This window comes from Simochromis diagramma, unplaced genomic scaffold, assembly GCF_900408965.1.
Source record: "Simochromis diagramma unplaced genomic scaffold, fSimDia1.1 OVJJ01000304.1, whole genome shotgun sequence".
NCBI lineage: Eukaryota > Metazoa > Chordata > Actinopteri > Cichliformes > Cichlidae > Simochromis > Simochromis diagramma.
Genome location: NW_024387030.1, coordinates 15,551,593 through 15,578,266, shown reverse-complemented (window position 1 = coordinate 15,578,266; position 26,674 = coordinate 15,551,593). Strand labels below are relative to the sequence as shown.

The 26,674-nt window shown below is 43.8% G+C and overlaps 2 protein-coding genes across 3 annotated transcripts in view; one reads left to right on the top strand and one right to left on the bottom strand.

The window, feature by feature from the left end:
• LOC120740385 (eIF-2-alpha kinase GCN2-like) overlaps window positions 1-21,054 on the bottom strand; it is a 27,167-nt gene extending 6,113 nt beyond the window's left edge. The window contains 36 exon segments of the mRNA XM_040042722.1: window positions 64-167; window positions 565-623; window positions 718-830; window positions 960-1,046; window positions 3,699-3,827; window positions 4,208-4,315; window positions 4,434-4,568; window positions 4,667-4,837; window positions 5,126-5,191; window positions 5,322-5,438; window positions 6,002-6,170; window positions 7,377-7,426; window positions 7,701-7,822; window positions 8,119-8,194; window positions 12,148-12,384; window positions 12,483-12,533; window positions 12,631-12,732; window positions 12,852-12,931; window positions 13,039-13,102; window positions 13,249-13,353; window positions 13,439-13,561; window positions 13,640-13,729; window positions 13,819-13,891; window positions 13,977-14,416; window positions 14,511-14,668; window positions 14,979-15,094; window positions 17,099-17,637; window positions 17,762-17,919; window positions 18,012-18,112; window positions 18,193-18,332; window positions 18,483-18,563; window positions 19,064-19,237; window positions 19,316-19,378; window positions 19,380-19,419; window positions 20,412-20,527; window positions 20,670-21,054. Coding sequence (XP_039898656.1) covers window positions 64-167; window positions 565-623; window positions 718-830; window positions 960-1,046; window positions 3,699-3,827; window positions 4,208-4,315; window positions 4,434-4,568; window positions 4,667-4,837; window positions 5,126-5,191; window positions 5,322-5,438; window positions 6,002-6,170; window positions 7,377-7,426; window positions 7,701-7,822; window positions 8,119-8,194; window positions 12,148-12,384; window positions 12,483-12,533; window positions 12,631-12,732; window positions 12,852-12,931; window positions 13,039-13,102; window positions 13,249-13,353; window positions 13,439-13,561; window positions 13,640-13,729; window positions 13,819-13,891; window positions 13,977-14,416; window positions 14,511-14,668; window positions 14,979-15,094; window positions 17,099-17,637; window positions 17,762-17,919; window positions 18,012-18,112; window positions 18,193-18,332; window positions 18,483-18,563; window positions 19,064-19,237; window positions 19,316-19,378; window positions 19,380-19,419; window positions 20,412-20,527; window positions 20,670-20,798 — 4,686 coding nt within the window. The 5' untranslated portion in view covers window positions 20,799-21,054.
• Window positions 15,835-26,674, top strand: LOC120740389 (actin, alpha cardiac muscle). Of its 2 annotated transcripts, XM_040042736.1 has the most exons (11): window positions 15,835-15,847; window positions 23,227-23,236; window positions 23,395-23,417; window positions 24,450-24,600; window positions 24,703-24,831; window positions 24,959-25,069; window positions 25,163-25,247; window positions 25,512-25,673; window positions 25,763-25,954; window positions 26,041-26,222; window positions 26,437-26,674. In XM_040042736.1, exons 4-11 carry the CDS (start codon window positions 24,472-24,474, stop codon window positions 26,578-26,580), a joined length of 1,134 nt encoding a protein of 377 aa, XP_039898670.1. In that variant the 5' UTR covers window positions 15,835-15,847; window positions 23,227-23,236; window positions 23,395-23,417; window positions 24,450-24,471; the 3' UTR covers window positions 26,581-26,674. The 2 variants fall into 2 exon arrangements, with proteins under 2 accessions (XP_039898670.1, XP_039898671.1); XM_040042737.1 differs by lacking the exons at window positions 15,835-15,847; window positions 23,227-23,236 and having other exon boundaries at window positions 23,389-23,417; window positions 24,460-24,600.

The following is a 26,674-nucleotide window of genomic DNA, read 5'->3' as shown; positions in this document are numbered from 1 at the left end:
TACTAATACTGAGAAACGCAGCTCTGGAGAAATGCCTGAGACGCGGTTACAAAGATCGCAAACCTGAGTCTCGTAGCGTCGTCTGGCGCTGGCAGAAACTTTCTCCGGGCTGATGAGGCTCACGTTCATGTTTATGGAGGTGCTGCTTCCATGCTGCTCTGAAGACCCTGGAATCAGAGGACAGTAAACGGGACAAATGAATCGTTTTATCCGACTGTAAATGTTTTTAAATGTCCAAAATCGAGTGTTTAATCGCACACATACAAAAAAAGCTCTGGTTTCAACTGCTGTTCAGTTTAATTAGAGCGTGTTTGTGCCAGAAGGGTGTGAATCTTAATAACTGAGCTGATCACTCTGATGCACAATTTCACACTTTGTGTAAATCAGGGAAATAGCAAAAAGGAAATCCAACATCATAAGAAATACTTTGAAATTATGTCTAATTTACACGTTTTTACCACAGGAAAGCGATTTGTTAGAGTCAAATCACAAGTGTGTGATGCTTTCATGCCGTGTGATGTTACAGCCTATGAGAGGACCATCAGAATAAGCTGAGCGTGGTACCTGTGCTGGTGAGCAGTGATCCTTTGGGGTTCTGTAGAGTCGTGCTTTCAGAGATTTCTCTGCTGAGGAACAAGGAAGACATTTTTTAAACCCCTTCTGCATCCTTCACACACATCTGAGCGACTCGTTAAACCAAAACCTTTTTTTTTTTACCTGATGTTTCTCTCATCGAGGAATTTGTACCGATATTTCTGAATGATGTGATCCACCAAGTCAGACTCAAGAATCCGTTTCTCCAACTGTCTGTCTTTCTCAAACCATTTTACCTGGAGGACAGAAAAAGCGACACAATCTGCAATGCTACCGGCAGGTTTCTACAGCATTTCATTTCACTCAAATCCTGAGTGTGTTGCTGGGAAGTGGATGTGCTTGGATGGTGCACAGATGGTGCTTACCTTCACATAGGATCCCTCTTTGTCAGAGACGAGGGCCATGCATGTGATGCCGCCTAGCTTGCAGTGTTCCAGCAGTGTGTCCTGAGACTACAAACACACAGAGAGGCAATAATCATCATTCTCAACACACAAGCTGAAATTTAAATGCATAGCTAAGCTATACTCCATTAAACCTTTATGATGATAATGGTCAAACATAATCAAACACATATGTTGACCAATGAAGTAGCATGCTGAAGATGTTGGCTTGTTTGAGGCCAAATTCTCTGAGAACAAGCTTTTCTTTCATTAATTACTTAAGAATCACAAATTAGGCTTGGAAACATACAGTAATTACATAATTACAGCGTCACGGTTGCCAATTTCAACCCTGACTGATCTAGTTTCTGAAACAAAGGGAGAAAAGCATGCTTGAGTTACCGCTGAACACCAAGCTGAGGCTTTAAAATTCTCCTATTGTGGCACTCGTTCATTTGAGTTTCACTTAGAACTAGAAGAGTGATCATGAGCTTTGATGTACATCCAGGTAATCCATTCAACCGTAACAGTGAACATGTATGTTTGCGATTCGTGTCGGCCTAATTCATTCTGATTAACTTTAGTTTGGGCTAAACGAACTGTTGGCGGTGCGGAACAAAGCCCCAGCACAGCGCACCGCAGGTGTATGTTTATGCGCGTCACTTTTCCTTGTCATCACACGAGCGTTTACACTTCCATTTTTCTTACAACTTTCACACCGACAGATCAAATCATGTCAAAGGTAAGTTATTGGCTGGAGCCAGATGGGCAGCTCCACTACTTGGCTGCCTGCCTGCGGAAGGGGTTTGCCATATTTGTCTAATAAAAACTAAAAGAGTGGAACCGTCTCCAGAGGATGAATTAAGGGCTGTTAAGAGGCCGGCATGGGAACAGCGCTAACAAAAGCCTAGTGAGCGGCAATGACAGCCGAGCGGGTTTGGACGAGGTCTCCTCTGGTAACTGTGCTGTGCTCAAGTCTAAGCCACGTCTAACTCTTTATACTGGTGCAGTGATTAATTAAAGCATACATGGAAATACGACATATAAAAAGGTAAAAACAGAGTTTGTACAATTCTGATGAGCTAGAAAGTTATAATATTTGGTGTGAGCACCTTTATTCATCGACACAGCCTGAACTCTCTTAGAAAAGTTTCTCATCATTTCTTTAAGTAGTCTTCAAAAATACTTCTCCAGGCTTCTTGAAGGACATTCAAAGCTCTTCTTTGAAAGTCGGCTGCCTTTCATTTCATTCTCTTTTAAGATGATCACACACTGCTTTAGTAATGTTGAGGTCCGGGTTCTGGGGAAGCCAATCCATGACTCCGTGTTCCTTTGTGTGTTTTTCTCTCCATGTATGCTTTTACTGCAGTGGGTTTGGGATAACTGTCATTATTGAAAAACTGAAGCTGTTATCAATTAGATGCTTTCCAGATGGAACTGCAATAGTGGATCAAAATGTGACTGTACTGTTCTGCAAAATCCCCAAGATTCAGCCGCGAGCCATGACAGAGCCTCTGCTGTGCTTGCTGTTGTACCGCTCTCCTGATCTCCTCCATACAAGCACGTGGCTTTGAGATACTGTTGATCTGCTGCAGAGAGATGCGAGGGCCCTAAAAACTATTGTCCCCCACTTGGTGAGTTTCCTCAAATCTGTGTTAAAGACACACTCGCACATGTCAAGTTTTCAGCTGACAGCTCTGAATGATTCACCTTTTTGGTAAAAAATTACTATTTAATGCCGGTTTTTCATAGATTTAGCTACAGAAAACAAAGAAATGATGTGTTTCTGTGACAGCGTCTAAAGATACAATTTCAAATTGGTTCTTTGCTAAATTACATGTTATGTGTGTAGACAACACCGGTTCATCCCTTTAGTTAGGCGTCTTTTTCTGCTTGAACGATTCGTAGATCAGTGCGAACGCAGAAACGGGTAACACAGATCGACGTGGCTCAAAACTTTTGCTCAAACTTTTACATAATCTACAAAAACACACTTGATAATTTGGCTTTCATCCAAACTCAACTTTTCCTAATTGCTTGTAAGAAAACAGAGGGGCCAATCGCTGGTGTCCTGTGCCGGTACATAAGACAATGAAAGCCGCTATAAAGCAAACACTCACTCACCACAGCAGTGGAAAGTTAAGACAACAATAGGTTATAAAGAGCAGAGCAGGAAAAAACAGGAGGGGCATTAAAATGTGGGCACACAGCTATGCCGGAGAGGCCGTTCATGCAAACGTGCACAAAGGGGACTGAGATCAGTTGGTCACATTATCGTGAAGAATGTGACGGAGCCGTGGCATCGCGAAGTTCTGGACGGCTTCACTTTGAGGGGGTTGATGTCAGCTCGGCTATCATCCGATCACAGCTCTCAAACTGCTAACAAGATCTCATCAAAAGACTTTATAAGAAGTGTGTTTAACATATGTTGTCTTTGTTTGTAGAAATTGCCCCATTATATTGCCCCAGTATGGCCAGTAATGCTCTTTGAAAAGCAGCCACAAAGCTCATTCTGTGGCGTATTTACCATTTTTACTACTTGCTGTCACACTAAGGCTGCTGGCAACAAGTGAGGGTTTTTCCTTTAAAATAGAAGTCAAGTGTTGCCCTCTATAGGAGGGATGAGATTACTACACTCCATGAGGGGGTCTCAGGGTTCACCTTTAAATCAAAACTGGTTTGTTCTGGTTTTATGAGTGGAACCAGTTAAAGACGACTAACCTGTGAAACATCGTAGTTGATGTCTGCAGCGATGCCGGTGCTCCACAATTTCTGAACAACCCTGATGGCTTTGGACATCGAAGAATGGCCCACAGGGACCACCAGCACATCATAGGAGCTCACTGTTGGCTGATACGAAGACAAACAAATACGGTCGCGCAAAGCAACTACGTGCAAATGCATTTAGTCTAATATTATAGAAGCAGGGAGCTGCAGTTAAAGCATTATGTGTTCAGCAAAGGAGTCATTCCAGGTATTTATATGTGCACGAAGCTTTCGGGGCACATCATTTCACAATCTCCATCTAAAATATAGAAAATGATGCACCTCCAAAAATAACTCCGTGGAGTCGGGAGCAGCGGTGATCATAGTTATTAACAGGTTTCTAAAAGTAGCTGTGTGGCAGCCCGACTGCTCTATGAAGCCATCATTAAATATGAAACCATCTGCTGCTCCTTCATTATAATAATTAGCAATGTCAGATTCAAGCGTGTGTCTGTGTCTCTCACTGGCTCCTCCATGCTGACTATAGCAGCGCAGACTTTGTCCACGGCGACACTGGCCCCCACTGCGCTGGGGACGGGTCCTGTGGAAACCGGTCCACGAAACTCCAGGATCTAGAAAGGCAGGGAGCAAACTGCATGATATAGGCCCATGTTTTTCAAATAAACAGCTACATGTGATTAATATTAGTGGTGGCCTGGCTTTACTTTGTGGAATGACTGTAAAGCCTACCAAGTGGTCGTAGCGTCCTCCGGCTGCCAGAATATCTGGTACGGTTCGTCTGCGCTTCCTGATGAAAGCCACAAACTGGAAGATGACTCCTGAGTGGTGTTGCACTTTGTACACTAAGCCTAAGTTGATCACCACCTATAAAGGAGATACAGCTTTATTTAAAAAAAAAAAAAAGCTAAACAAAGTAAAGCAGATACAGCAGGTGTTTCCTTATCCTCCAGAATCTGTATCACCATCAGTTTAACTCCAAGTTTGGGCAGAAGCACAGTGAGCTCCTCCAGGTCCTTGAGACCCTGCTTGGCCAGCTGGGTAACGGCAGTTTTTTGCTTGGTAAGTGATGACAGCAGCGGCACCAGGTCCTGCAGATTCCCCTTCTGTTCTATGTACTTGTACAGAGTCTGCAACTGAAAGCGAGAGGTGAGCAGAGATGTCAGTGTGACTGAGCATGAGCTTCCCTCCGTGACTTTCTGCCAGAAAGCTCTCTTTTCAGTTTTCAGTAGCAGTTTGGTAGACAGCAAAACTACAAGCTCAGGTTCAGGACACCGTGTGAGTTCAAATACAGCTGCTGAAAGGCTGCAACCATACCTTAGAGAGCCAGTCTGGCACAAAGCCTTGAATGCAAACTTCTCACATGTGCTACAAGTGTGCTGAATATTTTTTACAGAAGGTTCATACACCAGGTGGACACTCACACAGTTGGCTGACAATGAAAAGTTGCAGAACTTTGCCTCCGCTTCACGTTTGGTGAGTTTCTCACTCTGGAGCAGATGCAGACAAAAAGGAAAACAAAAGAAAAAAGGTGATAAAAATGTCACGACTGCCTTACTGACTGCATCTGCTCAAAGAAGCATATCAATAACAGACGTGCAATGTGTAACCCGGACTGACCATAAGGTCACACAGTATGTTAGAGGCCTGGCTCAGTTTGTCCTCCGGGACGCCGCTGTGCAGCAGGACGGCCTTAAACAAGCTGGTGTGGTTTAGGTAGATGTTGTAGTTCCTTTCCTGCAGTCACAAACACACCTTCAACATTCTCAGACACAATTACAGTCAAAATTTAAAAGCACTGCTTCACAATGAGCACTGCGATGAATAATGACCCGCTCGTCCGGCTTCCCTTTCATTCTTTCTGACTCACAGATTCCTAAAAGCTTTTACACAAAGAGCCGAGCGATGGAGAGGATCAGAAACAAGACCTACGAGGCCAGACACAAAGTTGGACTGGCTTCATGAAGCATGCGAAGAGTAGTGCCACTGACGGGGCAATGGAATGAATCGGGACAGGAAATGGACTGTACTGGAAGGGAGGGAAGGAAGTTGACAGAGCGGTGCATAACAGATTTACTAGATAAACAATAAATACAGTGTAAATCTGTCAGGCTTACACATACTTTGGAATGTTAGGAATGTGAGTGGGAAGTAAGGGGGGACCAAAAAAAAATCCCCAACTGGTTAGGTGTTGCTAACGGCATCTGTCAGAAAAATAATTAAGAATCGTGGATCTGACCCAACAGTCTGATTAAAAACATAAAAATATAAAAACAACACGAGCAGCTTGTGCGTGTAACCTGCAGCACGGGGAACTCCTGGATTATTTCAGAGATGGTGTAAATGATCTCGGCCTCAGGGAGCAGGCTGTTGCTAACAGGAGTGATGATGTCAAAGGCGCACTCGAGGAGCTCCCTCGGGTGTGCGCGGTCCAGCTTCTTGGGCCGGAACACTCGTTCAATGCTGTACCTTAAGAGAGATGAAGAGAAACACACGTCCAGCATGAAAACAGGCTTTTTCAACAGATACACAAAAACCTACTTGGTACACGCTTCAGGTGTTAACACGACCCGTGAGCACAGCCACGAGTTTCATTACTTTCAGCTATAAAGTGGAGAGGTTAAAGGTTTACCGAGGTAATGAAAAATAACATAACTCGACAAATAAAAAGGAACACTGTGCGTTCTTGTACCTGACTGCTTTCAGAGGAATATTTTGTTTAACCCTAAGATACAATTTCTTCCCATTTCTTTAGCTGAATCTATCAAAAATACTAAAGATAACAGTTTGACGGGCATAAAACATTTTTTGCACCAATAATAGCTCTTTGAAAATCACCTGATACCAAAACTCGCCATGTCTGCATGATGTACAGTGTGTCCTTAAAACGATGAGGAACAAAAAGCCAAAAAAAGAAAAATCTACAGCAGATGAACAGTATCTTAGAATCATGTCAAATAAAATATAATAAAGACTCGACACAGGACTTGGTAGAAATGCTCATTCCTAAAGAAGGGAAACATGGAGAGATGCCTGAGGTTTACCAAATGACACGAACAGAACTGAAAATCTTTGGCAGGTTTTATAGAGTTATGGATACAAAATGAGAAACTTTTAGTTCAAATCAAAGCCAATATGTACAGAGGAGGTTAAGACAAATGTGAGTGTCTACAGCCATCTGTAAAACCAACAAGAAGAGGTTTGAATGTCCTTAGAAATGAATGGAGAACTATTCCTGACGACTATGTAAAGAAAGAATAAGAAAGCTTACCTACGAGAGTTCAGGCTGTGTTCAACAATAACTTTCTAGCTCATTGGAAGTGAACAAATTGAGTCTTTTCATAAACATGTTGCAATGTTTCAATAAACCGCTGCCCCTATTTCTCATTTTCCAAGCAAAACATAAAGAGTAAGGGGTGGCTCAAGACTTTTGCACAGTCCGGTATGTTTAAAGAAGGAGGGGGGGCTTGATAAAGTATTGATTGCAGACACAAATGCATATAACTTTCTTTAAACACATTAAAACACAAATTACGTTTGTTTTTTTCTTTCACATTTTCTATAAAATATTTTTAAGAACATTTTAAATGAAAAGATTTACCTCATAAACGAGCATCATTATAATTACTTGTGTGCACACAAATGGTCAAAATGACTTCTCAATATAAACTTTACCGTTTCAGATGTGTTACATTGTTGCGAGCGATGAATCTTGCAAACGCGATCTAAAGAAGGAAAAAAACAAACAAGAGTTGAGACATTGGGTGCACTTGTATAAAGACAGTGAAGTCTGTGCATACCAGGCTGTAATCAATCAATGTGTGGAAACAAGCATTTGGTCCTCGGGGTTCCTGAGGCAGCGGGATCTTCAGGCGGCTGCTGATTGCAGCCTCACACTGTGTGTGTGTTTGCATGTTCCTATGTAAATAGTTTTATAATTGGCGCTCTGTGTGCATGTGTGGACACGTAAACCAGACTCCGTGTGTGTGTTAAACTCACGCGAAGGTCATAGGGCAGCGTAACCAGCATTCCACTATGGTCCATGAAGCAGGCCAGCTCAATGCCATCGTACAACTTCCTGTTCCTGGGGAGGAACAGCGGGGTCTGGACACGCACGGCACCTGAAATCAAACACATTGCTGCTCCATCTTCATAAACCACAATGACCCTGACCCTGTGATAACTGATGCATGTGAACAGACAAACTGCGCATAAACAAACAAGTACAGCTGGACATCATCAGCAACGTGCCCAAAAACAACACTCGCACATGCACAGAATCTGTGCTGCCCAACAGTACGCTTATTGTTTAGCCGCCTCTCACTGCTGCAGATGTTGGGGTCTTTAAAAAGGAGTCCACGTAGTGTCAACAAAGGTCGCGTTCACATGCACGCACTCGACAGACACGTGCACTCACCGTGCTTCTTGAAGATCCTGGTGATGCTTTCGTACACATGCTGCTGCAATTTGGCATTGTTGAAGCTGAAGCTGCCCTGAAGGGAGAGCAAACAAACAGCCTCTGTCAGGGATCAGGAGACATCGACTAAGCACTAACAGGCCTTGTGCTCATCTGTGATAGACCAGATGAGAGAGCCAGCTTAGAAAGAAAGAGTGCAGCTATTCCTTTGCCTACAGTGCCATCTAGAGGTAGAGAAGGGAAGAAGTGGATTTTCTTCCATGTAACCCTCCTGTTATGTCGGATTGACCCAGAACAAAAGAGATGTCACATGTCATCTGCATCACTACAGAAAACGAAAAAAAAATCACAATTATAAAAGAAAATTGTAAAATAATCAATGCCAGTGTTTCTGACACTTTTGGATGGGTAAATTTGCCCCGGGTCAAATGAACCCAGGAGCATAATTGGTGTTCCTGGAAACCAACATAACAGGAGGGTTAAGCATTCCTTACAACTTAAACATGACAGATAGTATGAATTGTGACCTGAAAAAGCACAGGTTTGCAATTATGTTATTTAATAATCCATACTCTTGGACTTGTATGTATATATCTTATAAACACGAATCAAAAAATTAAAGGAACACTTTAAAAACACAACAAATCTCAATGGGAAAAACATGCTAGCTGTGTACACTGATACGGACCGGGTAAGAAATAAATATGATCAACTTGCAGTGGGCTGAATTCAACGACACGCCTAAAATCAAAGTGAAAAGTGATGCAGCAGGCTAGCCCATTTTTGCTGAAATTTAACAGCAGCAATTCAAAATGGCACTTAGCATGCATGGACCATGTGTGCTTATGCCTGACAACACTGGGGCGTGCTCCTAATGAGATGACATATGGGCATAACTGAGCTCTAGGCCTGAGGTCCAACTTGGTGGCGCTGGTTGGACTGAAACCAACGTCCCAGGGATGCGTTATTGCATTTAGATTATATGAGCATGTTATCAATTCCATCATCCTCTGGGAAATGCCTGCATCCTCTCGACATATGATGCTGGGTATTGTTGTGTACTAGGAAGAACCCAGGAGCCACTGCACCAGCGCAGGATCTGACAATGGTCCATCGACTTCATCCAGATAACTCATCACCATAAAAATGTTAAGGACCTTCTACAGCCCTGTCCTGCTCTCCTAGAGTAACTGTCCGTCTCCTGGAACCTCCTCCATGCTCTTGAGACTGTGCTGAGAGACACACCAAACCTGGCAACGCCACATATTGATGTGCCGTTCTGGACGAGTTGGAGCACCTGTACAACCTCTGTAGGGTCCAGACATCACCTCATGCTACTAGTAGTGACTAGGGATGGGTATCGTTTAGGTTTTATCCGATACCGGTGCCAAACCGGTACTTTTGAAACTGTGCCGGTGCTTAAAGAATGGAGAACACAAAATTGGTCCAAAAACCTCTCATGTTTAACTGGTTTTTTGTAAAAAGATAACAATGTTAGCCTTTTCTGCAGCTATAGGGGATTTATGGTATCACTCTTGGCTGGAAGCAGTGCTTAAACAATGGAAAAAACACAAACTTTGTCCAAAAACCTCTCATGTTTAGCTGTTTTCCACTTTTTCTTTGGTCATTTTAGCCTTTTTGGCCAGGGTGAAGGGAGCATCTGCCATCAAACAAGAAGACAGTCGCATGTAGCTATGATGATGTTTGCTAGTTCACCTTATGCATGCATACATGCATTAATGTAATGACGTGGTTAGCCTACTCAACGTAAATTACACGTTGAGTAGGCAGGATCTGACAATGGTGTGTTGCCGGGGTTGTGGGCGGGTGGGTGCATGGGGGCCCGGCCCTGGCGCAGGGTGCCGCCGGTGCGTCGAGCCACCTGGGGGGCTCTTGGACTGGTGGGGGAGGCTGTTACATCTTGCAGGAGCTTTCCTCTCTTCAGGAACTCTCTCTGCAGGAGGGGGAGATACAGGAGAGGTGGAGGAAGATCTCAGCCTGGGCGTCTATTGTCTCATGTAGTCTGGAAAATGAGTGGATGGTGGGGTGGGTGCAGTTTTCTCTGTGGTGGGGTTGGGTGGACTGTCCCGGGCTCTGTGGGGCCGGGAGGCGCTGCTGCACTGGGCCCCGGTCTGGATGGGCCTGGGCCCCCTTTCCCTGGCGGGTCGCGGAGTATGGGGGTGCCTACTGGGGTCAGCGGGGGAGCTGGCCCCAGGGAGGGGTCACTTGCCCCTCCCTTCCTTCCCTCCCCATCTCCAACTGCCTCCCTCTTCCCGCTCCACCACAACCACCCACACATGCAGGGCCTTGGAGTAGGGGTATGTCACCAGGGTGCAGAGGAGGCTACCCCCCCCCCCCCCGTCCCCTTCTGGCTGCCTCTGCCTCAATTTTATCCCACAACTTAGACATTCACATTACTCACACTCTCATTACACATACATATAGGATCTTGGGGGTGGGCACGCTACACGGACTCCAAAAGACCATCAGGGTGTACACCTCACCCCTGGCGTCGTTGCCCACCTCTCAATTTTAAATACACGTAGACATTGAGGGCCAGCAGGAGGGACCATGCGCTTACCTGCTGCTCTCTGGCAGGTAGCTCCATGCCCTCCTGGGTTTTAAATGCACCTTAGAACACACATGCATCAACACTACAATGAGCGGGTGGAGGGAGGTTTGGAGTCTTCTCTCACCCCCATTCTCTGCGGCCTGCTGGAGCGGGGGGGCTAGGAGGAGGAGTTGGCCGTCCGACTGCGGTCTGGAGTGTGGGGCCTCCCTGCTGCTGCGGAGTCGGGGCGGTCTGCCTCCCCCCACCGCAGGGAAAAGGGTAACACCACCTGGGTCTGGGTGCAGTTCCCCCCTCCAGGGGCAAGGGTACCTAGACGAACAACATTAAGCTACTCACGCAGAGAAGAACGGCTGCTGCTGCATCATCATCCTCATCATTTCTGCTACACTGGCAGGGCTAGGGGCCAGGACTCTCCTCTTCAGGTTTTTGGGGGATGTTGCTAACTCCGGGTCCGATAACAGGCACCACACCCGCAGTAGATGCGCTCGGTGTGAGGTCTCACAGCAAGCTATCAAATACGGCGCATTTCTCGGCTTTTAAAAAAAACGCTATGCGTCGCCAGGTGTTTCATCAGATTTGAGGTGTTACCTCCTTTGACAGTATCACAGTATCAGCTGAAAGCACTTGTTGCTGCTGAGTTTGCATCTTTTGCTGTGAAGTGCAGCCAGACTTTTGACCGCTTCGCCTTGGTCATTTTTAATCTGTAGCTCTGCTCTAAAAGAACGTACGTACCTGGGCCCGCCTACTATCCTCGGAAACGTAAAATGATTGGCTAGAAGTGTATCACAGCTCAGGAAAAAAAAAGCACCGAAATAAAGCACCGAAATGTGCGCTGCTTTTTGGTCTGGTTACTACCGTTTATGTCAGAACCGATGGCACCGGACACCGGTACCCATCCCTAGTAGTGACACTGATCCTACCCTAGGCATCGGCAACCTTCAACATGAAAAGAGTCACTTTAGCACCTCCTACCTTCTGGTGGACAGAAGGGCAGATGACTGGGAGAGGATAAGTTATTGCACGCAGTATATGTAATAAAAGGGTAAGGGCTAACCATAGGTTTGCTGAAAGTGATTAACAACCCCTCTGCTAATACTGCTTACTCTACTATCTTAAAAAAAAAAGAAAAAAAGTTTACTTTACCTTCCCTTCCCACTCCCTTTAATCCATCTTTCTGATTGGGCACTTTTTACCAATAGAGCACTTGAACAGCAGGTGAGTGACCTCCTATTTGCCTAATATCAACTTTCAACTCAGCTGGGCTTTGAATAGGAATTATCTGTTACACCATCTGAGCACATTATTTGAAAATCTCACATGAATCACAGCTGTTAAAAACAGTATATTAAAAAAATCTTCCAGCATAGTTTTAATCTGACATCCAGCAAAGATGAAGAACGGCTACAGTAAAATAAAATCCACTGGCAAACGCTTGGTCAGCTCAATCAGCTCCTCACCTTGTAGAGGTCTATATCATAAGCGTAATCCATGACTGGTGAGGTGTTCTGGGCGAACAGCTGGGCCACCATGGTGCGGTAGGATTTGCCGTTGATATTGGCCATGGTATGCTGCAGCACTTCGTGCAACTCCGACTCCTCCATCTGGGGAGGAGGCAGAAGTTCGCTCTTTAGCAGCTCCAGGGCAGTCGGCCGAAGAGCCGGGTCGTGCTTCAGCAGCCACTCGATCACCCTCTTCTGGTAGACATAAAGAAAAAGGCAGAGAGAGAAACAGACCGCTGTTAGACTGAGATTTATACAAGGAGAAGAAAGCGCTGTGCAACAGTCACCCTCACCTGTGTTCCTTGCTCACGTAAAGTAAAGTCCTCTGGGAAGATGATGGGTTCCTGTAAATATGAAGGGAAAAAAGAAAATCATGTAAGTAAGGCACCAGGTGCAAAACCCCCCCACCCAGCTTGTTCTCAGGCTCTGACACAAACACACCCCACGCAGCTGACTCAGGACAGCGATGCGCTCGGCCCCCGTGGTCATCGGCCGGTAGGACATCTCAAAGAGGATTATGCCCAAGCTAAACAGGTCGACCTTCTGCAGACAAGAACATGAATAAAAAGTTCTTTAAAACTCGAGACGTTCTCAAATAACAAGTTTTAGCAACTTTTAATTCTCATGCGTCCAGACAAATAAGTGAATCTTTAAATTCCTACTTGGTTGTATGTGGCTTTTGTATTTCCCTGAACCTCCGGACTGACATACAGGGCCGTACCGACCATCCCTGTCATGTTACCTGGAGACAGTGATGCAAAATCAATATAGAGCGCCAGTTCAACAGGAATATTATTGCACAGCTATCAAAGGTGTTATGAGAAACCGTGTTTTCAAACGCTCTTGCACCTGTTGGGTCCGGTTTGGCCATCACCGCAGAGCCGCTCTCCTCCACCTCAAATGTCCCAGCAGCCTTTGAGAGATAAACAGTTGCTTTAACAAGTTATAAGAGCTTCACGAGGAGTTTTACACGTTAATCAAAACAATGATTCAAAAATCAGTGCCGCCTGTCAGCAGAGCGAAACTGAAAGCTGCACACCACACTGTAATAATGCGTACCACGTTAGCGGGATGATCTGTAGCCAGGCCGAAGTCGCCAATTTTCACGTGGTCCTGTGAGTCGAGGAAGATGTTGACAGGCTTCAGGTCCCTGTGAATCATGCCCTAGAACGAAGGGGGAACATAAGATATTCAAATCTTGGCTTTAGTCACAGTTATACTCCGTCCAATCAGTACAGCCGCTCCATACCTGCTCGTGGATGTAAGCAAGGCCGTCCAGTATCTCCCTGAAAAGCCTCCATAACCGATTCTGATCCTGATGCAGGCCTTGATCTATTGTGTCTCGTAAAGTGCTCTTTTCACAGTATTCCATCTGTCAGGAACGGAAACCTCGGATTAGACGTAAAACAGATCTTTGTTGGTAAAAGTGAAGCACGTGGGGGAAGCTTACTTGTATGTACAGGTAATGTGCCGTAATGAGGTGCCGATCTGACTCTGTGCTCTCCGTTGTGTCGGACGCTGGCCTTTTGCTTGGCTCTACCTGTGGGAGGAAACACCAGCTGGTTGGTGCACCACGCCAAACGCTAACAAACATAACAAAACTAATAAATGAAGTGAAAACATTGGAACCTTTGACATCTCGTCCATGCTTTCATCTCCATTATCAAAAATGATGTCACTCCTTGAGTCATTGTTTGATGGCCTGAGTGGGAAAAAAAGAAAAAGAATGTGACGCATGAGCAGTTGGAGGAGTAAGTCGTGCTTTGGAGGAAAAATAAAAAACGTACAAAAAAGAGGCACCAAAGACATCTTCTTCATCATCGTCGTCATCATCCTCATCATCACTGGACTGGCGTCCGCTGCACCTTGCGCTGGAGGACCTCTCAATGGAGGTGGACCACTCGACTGAGCTGGACAGGGCGGGAGGCGGAGCGATGTCCTCCACGTCGTCAGGCAGGCCGAGCTCGTTGAGGCGCTCCGGTGCATTTTTGCGCTGTGGCGCCTTGTCGGCTGAGCTCAGCGGCTCGGAGCTGTCGGTGTTGCTCAGCACGCCTGTGGCGGGCAATTCGTGCCTCTCGATCCACGCGTTGTAATAACGGACGATATTCTCGTGGTTCAGCCTCGACAGCAGCGTCACCTCGCCTTTGATCCGTCGGAACTGCTTACTGGCTGGGTTCACCTGGATGCGTTTCACCGCGTAGTAACAACCGTCTAGTTTGTTCTGAACCTGGATGCGGGCAAAACACAAAACACAAAAACTTTACTGCCAGATAAAACGAGCGAGAAAGTTCACACAGGCTAAGTAAACTATTTCAACCCACTTTAATTACAGCACCGAAAGCTCCTTTTCCCAGAAGCTGCAGCTCCTCAAACTCAGAGACAAACCGAGAAATCTGCCTGTGCTGCAAGACCGAACTGAAAGGAGCATTGAGGATGTGACTCCGGGGGATGACTGATGACGCAAAGTCCACAGCTAGATCTGAGAGGCAAACAAATCAACATCTTGAGCAATTTTAAGAAGAGAAATATAAAACTGTTAACGGCTCCTTAAATGCAAGCACTCCCTCAGTATATATAAAAAAATAAATTATAATAATCCAAAAAAAGGGGAAAAAGAAAAGAGAGAGAATTGAACGTTGTTAATTTTTGGACTAATTTACAGCTGCTCTGATGAAAAGACAGGGGTTTTTATTATTATTCAAACATTTTCAACACCAACTTTTACACTGTAAACCAACAACAATTTCACTGCATTTTTTGTCATCTGTTTCCATTTGTGTCACTGTCACCTTCTGGGCTGTTGTCCTGGTACTGTGAAAGGTGCTTAGGCGAGGAAGGCTTGAGGAAAGAATGGTCCAAGAGCTGCTGAGCTGTCCAGCGCTCAGTATCATTCAGACATAAACACCTACAACGCAAAGACACATAAAACCCACTATTAAGCAATATCTGGCACATGCAAAAGAACAGGAACACGTTTGTTGCACAAATATACTGCACTGTGTAAAAGTGATCAACCCTTCATTTCTTCAGAATTTATTCCAAGGAGCCAGACTTTTTTTTTTCTTTTTTAAATGGTCTTGAGAAATAGTTCTCTTGATTTTCTGATGATCTTTAAAAGTTTTACAAGTCCAGTCCATGTGCCTCCCTATTTCTAAAGTTTTTTTTGTTAAGTTGCTCAACACTGACCTATGAATCACTCAAGCATAAGGCATCTAACTCGAGGGACGGCCCAGTGTTAACACCATAAGAAAACTTTATCTTTAGCCACTTTGTTACTTCCAAATCTTCCCATTTCTCTGGCAAAGAAAAAAAAGGAAACTTTTTCCAGACATAAAATATAAAATAAATATAAAACTGTATTTTTGCATCAACAAGGTGATTCTCAAAGATCTATTAGTTAAAGATAAAAAAAACTTTGTATCTCAGCATCGGTCCTTAAAAAACTAATGTTAGGAAACAAGTGGAGGGGAAAAGAAAAAGACTTGGCATGCCTAAAAACCCCAACATTATTGCAGCAGTGTGGGATCATGTTGACAGAGAATGGGGGGGAAAGCAGATAATATTCAAAGAAGAGCGCTGAACGTCCTTGAAGAAGCCTGGAGAACTATTCCTGAAGGCTAGAAACAAGAAGAAAGCTGCCTAAGAGAGTTCAGACTGTGTTGAAGAATAAACGTGGTCACACCAAATATTGATTTTCCAGCTCATTAGAATTGGAAACTGCATTTCCATGTATGTTTCCTTGCAAAATATAAAGCAATGATAGGTGAGCTCAAGACTTTTGCACAGCAATGCATCTTACTCTACAGGCTGCAGTGCAAGCAGACAGCAAAACACCAAGACCCAAAGGAACAAATCAGGGTGTCTGCATGTTTGAGCCCATTTACAACAAATCACATCTGTTTATCATTACTGAAAATCAGACCACAGCAAACTGCGTGGAATAGCCCGTCCTCCTCCTCTCTTGCAGGCAGTCACTGTTTTTTGTTCATTTTGTTTTTTAGCAACACAAAATTTGAGCTCCCATGATTTAAACAGTTGATTGATTAGTCAGTCAAAGCATCTGGTAACCATTTTTGTGATCGAAAAATTAAATTAAGCAATCTTTCGTGCCAAACATCTGATCGCCCCGAGATATTAAATCCAAGAACTGTTCAACTTTTCTACTCGTTTTATATTCTAACAAATTGGAGGCTTGTCGCAGCAAAACAAGACATTTTAGTGTAGTCACATTTTATTCTGGGATATTATAAGAGACCGATTTATACACTTTTATTAAGTTAATACTTTCAAATCAACACACACTCACCGATTACCTTTTAGGTATACCGATTCAACTGCATGTTAGCTCAAATATATAATTAGCCAATCCAATCCTATAACAGCAACATAATGCATTTCAGCATGCAGATGTGGTCAAAATAACACGCTTAAGTTTAAACTGAACAGCAGATTTGTGATTTAAGTGACTCTGAATTGGCTTCTTGTGCCAGAAGTGCTGATTATTCTGAATATTTCAGAGTCTGCTGTTCTACTGGGAACTCAGAAAATGGTCCAAAAGGCAGAAAATTTCCAAAGAACAGCTGTTCTCTGTGTGAAAATGCCTCGATGACGTCAGTGCAGAATGATCAGACTGTTTCGAGCTGACAGGAAGGCAAAGGTGATTCAAATAACCACAGATTACAACCAACTTATGCAGAAGAGCAGCTCTGAAAGGGGGCACAGCAGCAGAAGACCACACTGGGTGTCACACCTGTCAGCTAAGACAGGTTGTTCATTTGCATTATAAGTTGGTGACAACAATATTGTTATATTATAACAATATAAACAGAAATTGTTTGTTATGTAGTGAGATTAACAGTAAAACTACAAAAATATACAACATTATAAGGAATTATTCATCGATACATACTTCTGAAGGAAATCCTGAAAATCAGCAGGCAGGCTACTCGGCACTGTCACCGGATACTCCTTCACTTCCTTGCCTTGACTCAGAGCCAGCAGCATCAGTCCCAGGTTCCACACGTCGCCTTTCTTGCCCGTTTTCGTTGGCATCGCCGTTTCCTCGGAGAAACGCACGCGAGCTTGTTCGAAAAAGTCTTCTTTGCAGATGTCAGCAAACCTCTTTGATAAACTGTAATCGGTCACTCGAATGTTCCCCTCGGAGTCCACCAGCACACTGGAGGGCCCCAGCTGTTTGTGGACCACGGAGTTGGAGTGCAGATAGTCGAGAGCGGTCAGCAGCTGGGCCGTGTAGTGGCAGAGCTTATCCAGAGGGACCGGGCCGTGGGCGGTCAGGCTTTGGTTCAAGCTGTTCCCGGCCACGTGCTCCACCAGCATGTAAACCACGATGCATTCCTCCTTCTCGACCACGCTCAGCCCCAAGTATTGCACCAAGTTTGGGTGCTCCAGCCGCAGCAGGGAGTTAAACTCATTTTCTGCTGCATGGATCTGCACAACGCAAGTTGAAATGTGCCAAGCTTTAAGCATGCATGTTCGTAAAGGCTTTATGAGTTAAAATGCAAGATTTAATCAGCAAATTCTTAATAAAAAGCCCCCCTTCCTCTCTACTTGCCTGTTTTTTACAGTTTTCAATCCTTCCTCTCTCCTGGGTGGTGAAGAACTTGCTCATCTTTTTGTTCCACTGCAACGACCACTCATAGATCACAGCAAAATCGCCAGAGTTCACCTCAAACCCGCAATAAATGTTACGACCGAACCGTTCACTTACACCTGTCGGAAACGCACCAAAAAAGAAATACATTTAAAGAGACATATTACGTTTTTCGCCACGTGGCTGGCAGCGCCAGTCTGATGGCCCTCACCTAAGCTTTTCCCTTGGTGCACAGCAAGCTCTCCAAAAACATTGCTGCTGAAGTGAAGAACCTCCTGCGGGCGACTGTTGTCCTCATTAACCGTGTCCCGTCTGGTGAAGGAGACATATCTAAGCATTATTACTGCACTTTGTTAAACATGAGAAGCTTTTTCTGTATGTAGGACGTGTACCTGTGGCGGGAATTTGAGGTAGTCCGACGGCGATTGCCAGCTGCTTTCTTGGCTTCAAACAGTTCGGAAGCTGCGCCTCCTGGGCTGGGTGGACTCTTCCCCATCACAGACATCGAATGCTCCATGCTCCCGAGTCGCTCCTGCAAATAGAAAGCCATTCAAAGAGTCACTTACAATACTGATGGCTTAGTTATACGGGTTGCTCTGACTGCGATCTATAAAATCCGTGTGATTTTACTGATGATTAACGAAATCAAGTGAATCAAATAGAAATCAAATAGCGAGAACACCTGTTTAGCCATTTCCTTTCTTCTCTTTTCCTCTCGCTTTTCCTCTTCTCTCCTTTGGATTTCAGCCATGATTTCTTTTTCCTAAAGGAATAAGAAAATTCCATCACAATACACCTTTTGCAGCTTACTTAAACTGTCAGTGTCAAAGATTTTGCTCCAATTAAGAATTTAATTTAAGATACTTTGCCTTTTTTGTGGTAAAACTCCCATGAAAGGAACTTAAAAATGATGTTTTCCACGTCAACTGATAAATGCTATATTCCTATTATAGTCCTAAAGTCATAATAGCTGATATCTGGCCTAAAAAAATTGAAGGACACAGCATGAATAGTACCTCTATCATCATCATCATCATCACAAAAATATTTATTCATAACCAACTAACAACAGGAGAAAGCTGGAATTTGCCAGTTTTCCTAGTAAAAGAGTGAATCATCAGCCTGAACTGTTTCTAGAAATCACAGACGGTCAGGCTGTGAATGAATAACATGAAGCCATCCTGTAGCCTTTGTGACCGGACCACACAAATCACTTGGGCATTACACTGCAGCCTAATCAGCGTTTCTTCCTCCTGTCCTAACCATCTCCTCCTCCTGCTTGCGTCGTTGGTCCATTCTCTGCTGCTCCTCCAGCGCTAGTTTCTCCTGCTGCCTCCGCTGGTTCTTCAGCATCTCCTCGTGGAAGGAGCGCGACGGAGGCTTGTTGTGTTCGCTCAGGAAACCCTGAATGTGATCCGCTAGCTGGTAAATCATCACCTAAGTTCACAGATAAATAAGTTAATGAAAATCTCAACACACATGGGACTGCACGTGCGTCTGCGAGTGTATGCTCACCTCTCCGCATTGTTCCGCCGCCAGCTTGTTGAGTTCAGCTTGGAGATTTTTGAGGTTGTCGTTTTGAAAGGCCTTTGGCATTCTTCAGCTCCAGTTCTGGAGGCCTGTTAGTGCCCAATAATGTCAAGTTAGTCAGACATAATAATTAAAAATACATCCCTGCTTGCCTGTGGTAGTCATGGCATTAAGCTGACCTACTCATGAGATGAACTACTGTTATGTTTTTCATAACTCTCAGCTGTTCTGCTATATTTATATGCATGTACGATTTCTTTTAAACAGATACTTGTGCTTTTTAATGCCTCTTAATGCATTTTAAATGTAACCTGACCCATAAGGCTCTCCCAGGATAATGTGCAATAATGTTAAAAAGTACTGCACGTGTTTTATTTAGCATTATTTGGACTTTCAAAGATTGTCACTAGTCTTTTGCAATGTGATAATTATTTTTATTAGTGTGTGCTAAAATATGTGACTTTACAGGACTGCTTGAATGGTATTTAATTTCGATATTTTATCTATTTAGTCACTATTCTAGCCATTTTTGATCCATACGTCCCAAATTACAGATCCTGAGTCCCTTTTATGGAAAGAAAGACTTTTATCTTTCATAGTTTTGGCGATATTCATGTTCAAGTATTGTCTGAGATTTTTAAATTGTGAAAAAAAAAAAAAAATACTGGAAGTGGGAAAATGTACAATAGATAATCCAATAAAGAGGGCAAGTGTAAGTTCAAGTATATAAATAAGGGTGAGCATGGTGGCAACAATAGCGTTGCCTTGTAAACACGTGTTACTCAGTGGGAGTTGCACAGAGACCGTTAAAATAAAAGCGAGCTGTCGTCAAAGCTTTGCCAGCTTCATTCTTTCTTCTGCAAGCTGCAAACTTTATCAAATAAAATTCCAAAATCTGTGCATTCCTTCACATTTTCCAAAGCTGCCCAGTGGGCCAGACTGGAGTCTTTGCCAGGCCCAACTCTGGCCCGTGCACCTCATGTTTGAGCTGCCCTGTAGTAGATGGGCAGTATGTGAATGGACACCTTGCAGTGCAGCGACAATGATGGAGAATTGGCAAAGAAAGGGAGCCAGTACTCACACGTCCGGATACGTGGGAGGACATTTGACATGCAGGTCCACGGTCACGTAACACTCCTGTCCGTTGTTTAGCCCATTGGGCCGCAGACAGAGGTACACCTCTGGTGGCCTTTTAACCTGAAAACCAAATCAAAAGGAGCCTCGTTGATTTGCACCGCAGTTTACTCCAGTTAACACTCGTATATGCAAACACTTGGCAGTCCTCTGCATTCCGCTAACATGAAGTGGAGGATTGCACGCAGATAGAAGGTGGATCTACCTTCCAGGGGTCGTTGCTCCGCAGATCCTTGAAATCATCTTCAAAAATAGACGCGAGGGCTTCTAGTTCATTTTCCTGCTGAACCGCGTAGTCGTCTGTCCCGTCCGCTGAAGTGCGCTGACTGCTCATTCTTCTGCCTCAGCTACATGGCAGTCTCCCCGTCCGCACGCCCACAGCCGTCAAACAGAAGGAGGAAGCGGATCCGCTCAGCGCGCAGCTCCAGCCCCGCACTCACCGCACTCAGCTCCCCCGACTCTGTAAGCTCCAAACTCCGCAGATACTCAGCTTGCCTGACATGAAGTGAACGCCAACTTACCACGCAGTCGACGGACGAACACAACAACGTTGTATCTGGCGCATGCCTGTTGTAGGTTGCGTGTCGCATGTGAAACGTCATCACGTAGCCGTGTCGAAGAAGGCCTCCAGAGAGCAGTAATCGTCACGGTCTCGGTGTGAAGCCTGTTGAGAGTGGAATTTCCCCTTGTGGGACAATAAAGAATTTGAATTGAATTGGTGGAAAATGTTGGTTAGTTTTAATAAACATTTTTTAAATATGTAGTTTAATATGTGATTTATCAGTTTAAGTTACAGTCTTTAAAAAAGGAAATACACCATCTTTCAGTGCTAAGGTTTAATGAGGACGTATCAGTCATCAGTAGGTCTTAAAATGAGGGGAATGCAGTGAAATGAACGGTACATGCCGGAATGCATAAGAAGTGCGGAAAACTGAGTACAGCCCACGAGTCATAACAAATGAAGAGGGTAAACTGTAGCTATGTGTTAATGCACTCGACTGAGTGTGAGCACCGCTTTCCTTATAAAGGCGTCATCTGCATGGAGGTATATGTTGATCTAAAACCCGTATATGCATGTTTTTAATTAAATGGTAAAATGTCTCAGGTTAAACAAATTATATGTTTTCGAGGATTTATTGTGAATAAAACATTGGTTTCCAAAGTTTGCTAATCATTGCATACTGGTTTTATTTGAATTTCACACAGTTTTCCAAGTTTGGGGGATTTGGGTTGTAAATAAATAAAAATCCCAGGTTCAGCACATGATATATTTCCACAGTCCGAATTACGGATTTCATTAATGTGCACCTCACTCAGTTGTTTATTTATTTATTTTTTTTACACAGCGCTCCACGTTTTCTGAAAAGGGATTTGTAGTTTTTTGCTGAGCGGGGAACCTTGGCTTCTTCCCAAAGCACAGACACATGTACATTAGTTTAACTTGTGATCCTAAACTGGGCGTGAGACTGATGAATGGATGGAGTGATAGTTTTGCCATAATGTCCCTCTCCACCCATAAATACACCTGAGGTATTCTTTATTTAGTTTTTTATAATCCTCACAGTTCAAGACTGAATTCTGTTTCCTAATTTTGCTCTGTAACTGTCGCCCTTTGTTATATTTTTACTGTGAATCACACCCCTTACTTTCTTGTATCTAAACAATATAAATCCAGTCTTCTATTAAAAGTCCACTTTGTCATGCACATAACTATGTGATGCTTCGTCTGCATCCAGCTCCTATCTGTGGAGTACAGCTATAAATAGGAGGCACTTGTGTCTGCTGGGGCAGTGTGGAGCAGAAGAATGCTCTCACATTCCCTTACCTATCATATACTGCACATATTTCTCTTTTAGATCAGAGTTATTCTTCATTATATTTACTTAATTATTGTTGTAATCATTACAAATAAATGAGTGACATTTCCTGAGATACAGAAAAATCCCAAAGGGAACATTCTTGTGCTACACCAACGATTATGCCAAATGTTTGTATCATTCATTCACAGATGTGAAAATATTACATCACAAGGTTCAGTGGACATAAAGGAAAATGCACCTTAAGCAGTGAGTGGCACTTATATGGAATTCCTCATTGCAAGCTGTGAAACCTCAGTGGCTGCTCATTAATGACTCTGTTCCTCACCATCACCCTATAAGGAGAAAGCTGAGCCAATCATGATGGAGCGCTGACACAGAGAGCCAGATCAGATAGAGCCCTTCTGGCAATACCATCAGCTGTTCCACACACTGAGGAGGCTCAGTGCACATACCAGCAGAGTGGTTGTTTTCATCTCCTTAGCGAGACACCAGTCACGCTGTCTTGACTGGATGGATCAGCAAAACCTGTGAGGGATGAGTTGTATTAGTTCCACATTGGGAAACACATCATTTCAAATATTATACAGATATATTATCAAGACTTTGACATTATTTGAGACCTATTAAGAGATTGCACCGTAACTAAAATGCAGATGATGCTTTATGTTCCTTTCTTCCTTTCCTTTATTACTCTTGTTCTACAGTATAGTTATATAAAGAAAGACATCCGATATAGTTTTAGTAACAATATAGAAAAATGCTTAATTATCTTAAAAAGCTTTTTTAAAGACCTACATATAACAACCATCTACACCAGTTTTTGAAAAAGATTTTCAGTGGTTCATATCAATAGTCATCTCTGGGTGCATCCGAAAAGCAAGAGTAACTCAACTAACATGTCATGTTTAAACTGTGAGCGAGTAGGAGTGCACTGTAGAGAAGTCTCTTCCATGTATGTGAAACAACACACATTTCCAAGGGCATGAGGATTTTTGCTGGCAGCTCTTATTTGGACTCGTGTGAACCCTCAGCCCCGCCCCTTGTCCTTCGACCCATTGTGGGGCATATTTAAGGGGATCCTCTGACTGTGACCCTGCATCCCAGTGGAAGCATCTGTGTTCCAGCTTGCTTAGGTGAGTACATTTCAAAGTGTGTCTCTTTGAATCACTGAAGAGGTATCTGCTTGTGCAACTGCCTTCTTTTTGCCTTCAGGAAAGTTACTACCTGTTATTTGAAATGAAGGATTTTATTTTTTTTACTTTTATGAGAGAATAGATTAGGTTATTTCAGCGTCCTCAGAAGTTAGAATCACTGACTGGATTTGTGGAGCACAGTGAAAGCTGGTCTTATTTCTACCTGTTTTTTGCTTAAAATGGTTTGATTGCATGTGATGCCACAAACGACTGACAGTGGGGTGATGTGTTTTCCTGTGATCGGTACACTTTGTAGTGTGCAAAGTCTCACAAAGTATACCGATACACTACAAAGTCACACTAGAGTAGTACTTGGAAAGTGCAACTCTGAGAGGATGTTGGTTAAATTTACCAGTGACTCAGTGGCTTAGGTTTAGAGGCAGCTGGGTCACAGAAGCAAGTAGTAAAACCCGAGTGTCACAGCGTACAGACAGATGGGTGCTGGCCTGGCACTTCTCTCTGACCTGAAATAGCAAGAGATCAATGTGTCACTTGTTTAACCCTGTTAACGGCTGTGGGGGTGCTGAGCTTAAAATAGCTCACAGGTCTCCCGGTTGTGGCCCTTTTTGGTGCTACCTCAGCAGCTCTTAGATACCCCAGGAACAATCGTGGCTGTGGAGATATGGTATCAGGGGTTTCTGACAAGGGTCGGACAAAAATAGCATCCATCCACATCGAATTAGCTCTGTAGCACCCACTGAATTGAGTTGTGTTAGTATTCACAAGTGATAATACCATAAGAACAGCTATCAGATAGTGCTGGCTGCTCTTCAAAGGACTGTTAAATCACAGCTAATACGTATCTATTAACCACACGAGTGACTGACTCTATCTCTAAAGGGTCTCATTTAATCAGCTGCTCCAACAATAAAGTCAGTGATTGTTCAACAATAACACATCTTTAGTTTACATGACGGAGAATTTAGGCAGATGCTCCTAACAACCAGCCTAAACCTTCTCATCAAATTTTAGATCACCCCAGTAAAGCCTCATCATGTGTGACGACGATGAGACTACCGCCCTTGTGTGCGACAATGGCTCTGGCTTGGTCAAGGCTGGATTTGCTGGAGATGACGCTCCCCGTGCTGTCTTCCCTTCCATCGTTGGAAGGCCCCGCCACCAGGTATGCTCCAAGCAAAAAACTATCTTAGTGCAATGTTAAAAATATGTTTAGGGTAACTGTTTTCATGTGTTTTATACTCCAGCTCATGTGTCTTTTTTTCAGGGTGTGATGGTGGGTATGGGTCAGAAAGACAGCTATGTAGGCGATGAGGCCCAGAGCAAGAGGGGTATCCTGACACTGAAGTACCCCATTGAGCATGGCATCATCACCAACTGGGATGATATGGAGAAGGTTTGTGCAATTTCACCTACACCCCACTTTATCTTTACAGCCATTATAAGAGCATTTGGTGCCTCGTTAGTAAGATCAGGTTGTTGCTTATCCAGTTATTTCAGATTTCTTCTCTTTCCTCGGTCAGATCTGGCACCACACCTTCTACAATGAGCTGCGTGTAGCTCCTGAGGAACACCCCACCCTGCTGACTGAAGCTCCCCTGAACCCCAAAGCCAACAGGGAGAAGATGACTCAGGTATTTAAAGCAACTAATCAATTGTTTTAGACCCCATTTATACGTAAGTTGTGTGTTTCTTCTCCCTCTGATTCTGCTTGCTTTCTCTTGTAGATTATGTTCGAGACCTTCAACGTTCCTGCCATGTATGTGGCCATCCAGGCTGTGCTGTCTCTGTATGCCTCTGGCCGTACCACTGGTCAGTAAACTTCAATCATTTTTCCAGGTGTTTATTTGAGTCTGAGATCAGTTATTCCAGAATGTAAAATACAGATCCAGTACTTAAGCAAGAGATGTGTATGATGTGTGTGTTTACACTATTATTGTGTCTGTCATCTGTCTCCTTGTCAAGTGGAGGTGCTAATCCCCCTACAGCAGCATGTGTTCTCAGTGATGTCAGCAACATTGTATAGTGAGTGATGAGTGACATAGCTGAACTGCTGCTCTTATTTGCTCGTTAAAGGTATTGTGCTGGACTCTGGCGATGGTGTAACACACAATGTTCCCATCTATGAGGGTTATGCTCTCCCACATGCCATCATGCGTCTGGATTTGGCCGGTCGTGATCTTACTGACTACCTGATGAAGATCCTGACTGAGCGTGGCTACTCCTTTGTCACAACTGGTAGGACTATGCCATCTTGATTAATTAGTTTGCGTATTAAAAATGTATGAATTGGATTTTCCTAAATAGCTAAACGTTCTGGTCCTTAGCTGAGCGTGAGATTGTGCGTGACATCAAGGAGAAGTTATGTTACGTGGCTCTTGACTTTGAAAATGAGATGGCCACTGCTGCCTCCTCTTCCTCCCTGGAAAAAAGCTACGAGCTGCCCGATGGTCAGGTCATCACCATTGGTAATGAGCGTTTCCGTTGCCCAGAGACCCTCTTCCAGCCTTCTTTCATTGGTGAGTTCAGTCTCGATGCTTGAGTTACGCTGTTTCTTTCTATGTTACAAAACACCTTTTTAATCTTTTTACTTGTTTTCCACCAGGTATGGAGTCTGCTGGTATCCATGAGACTGCCTATAACAGCATAATGAAATGTGACATTGACATCCGTAAGGACCTGTATGCCAACAATGTGCTCTCTGGTGGCACCACCATGTACCCTGGTATTGCTGATCGTATGCAGAAGGAAATCACAGCCCTGGCACCAAGCACCATGAAGATCAAGGTGAGAGAATTGCAGACGTTTTAAGTAAATACACTCATGGATGAAGTCAATTAACACATCATGAACATTTATTTCGTAAACTTTGTAATATATTGAATTATTTAATTAGTTCAGTCTGTTACTGTTATTGACCTTGAGCAACTGTAACCCAGATAATTTCCTTAGGGATTAAAGTATTCTGATTCTGATTAAATGGTGTTTAACATTTCCTTAGATCATTGCTCCACCTGAGAGGAAGTACTCCGTCTGGATTGGTGGTTCCATCTTGGCTTCCCTCTCCACCTTCCAACAGATGTGGATCAGCAAGCAGGAGTACGATGAGGCCGGCCCTTCCATTGTTCACAGGAAATGCTTCTAAGCACACCTCCTTTCATCCATGCATTTTCACGTTGCTGTCTCATGTATATAAGTGTATGTTCTATTGTAATAAAGACAAACCTTTGTGAGAGAAA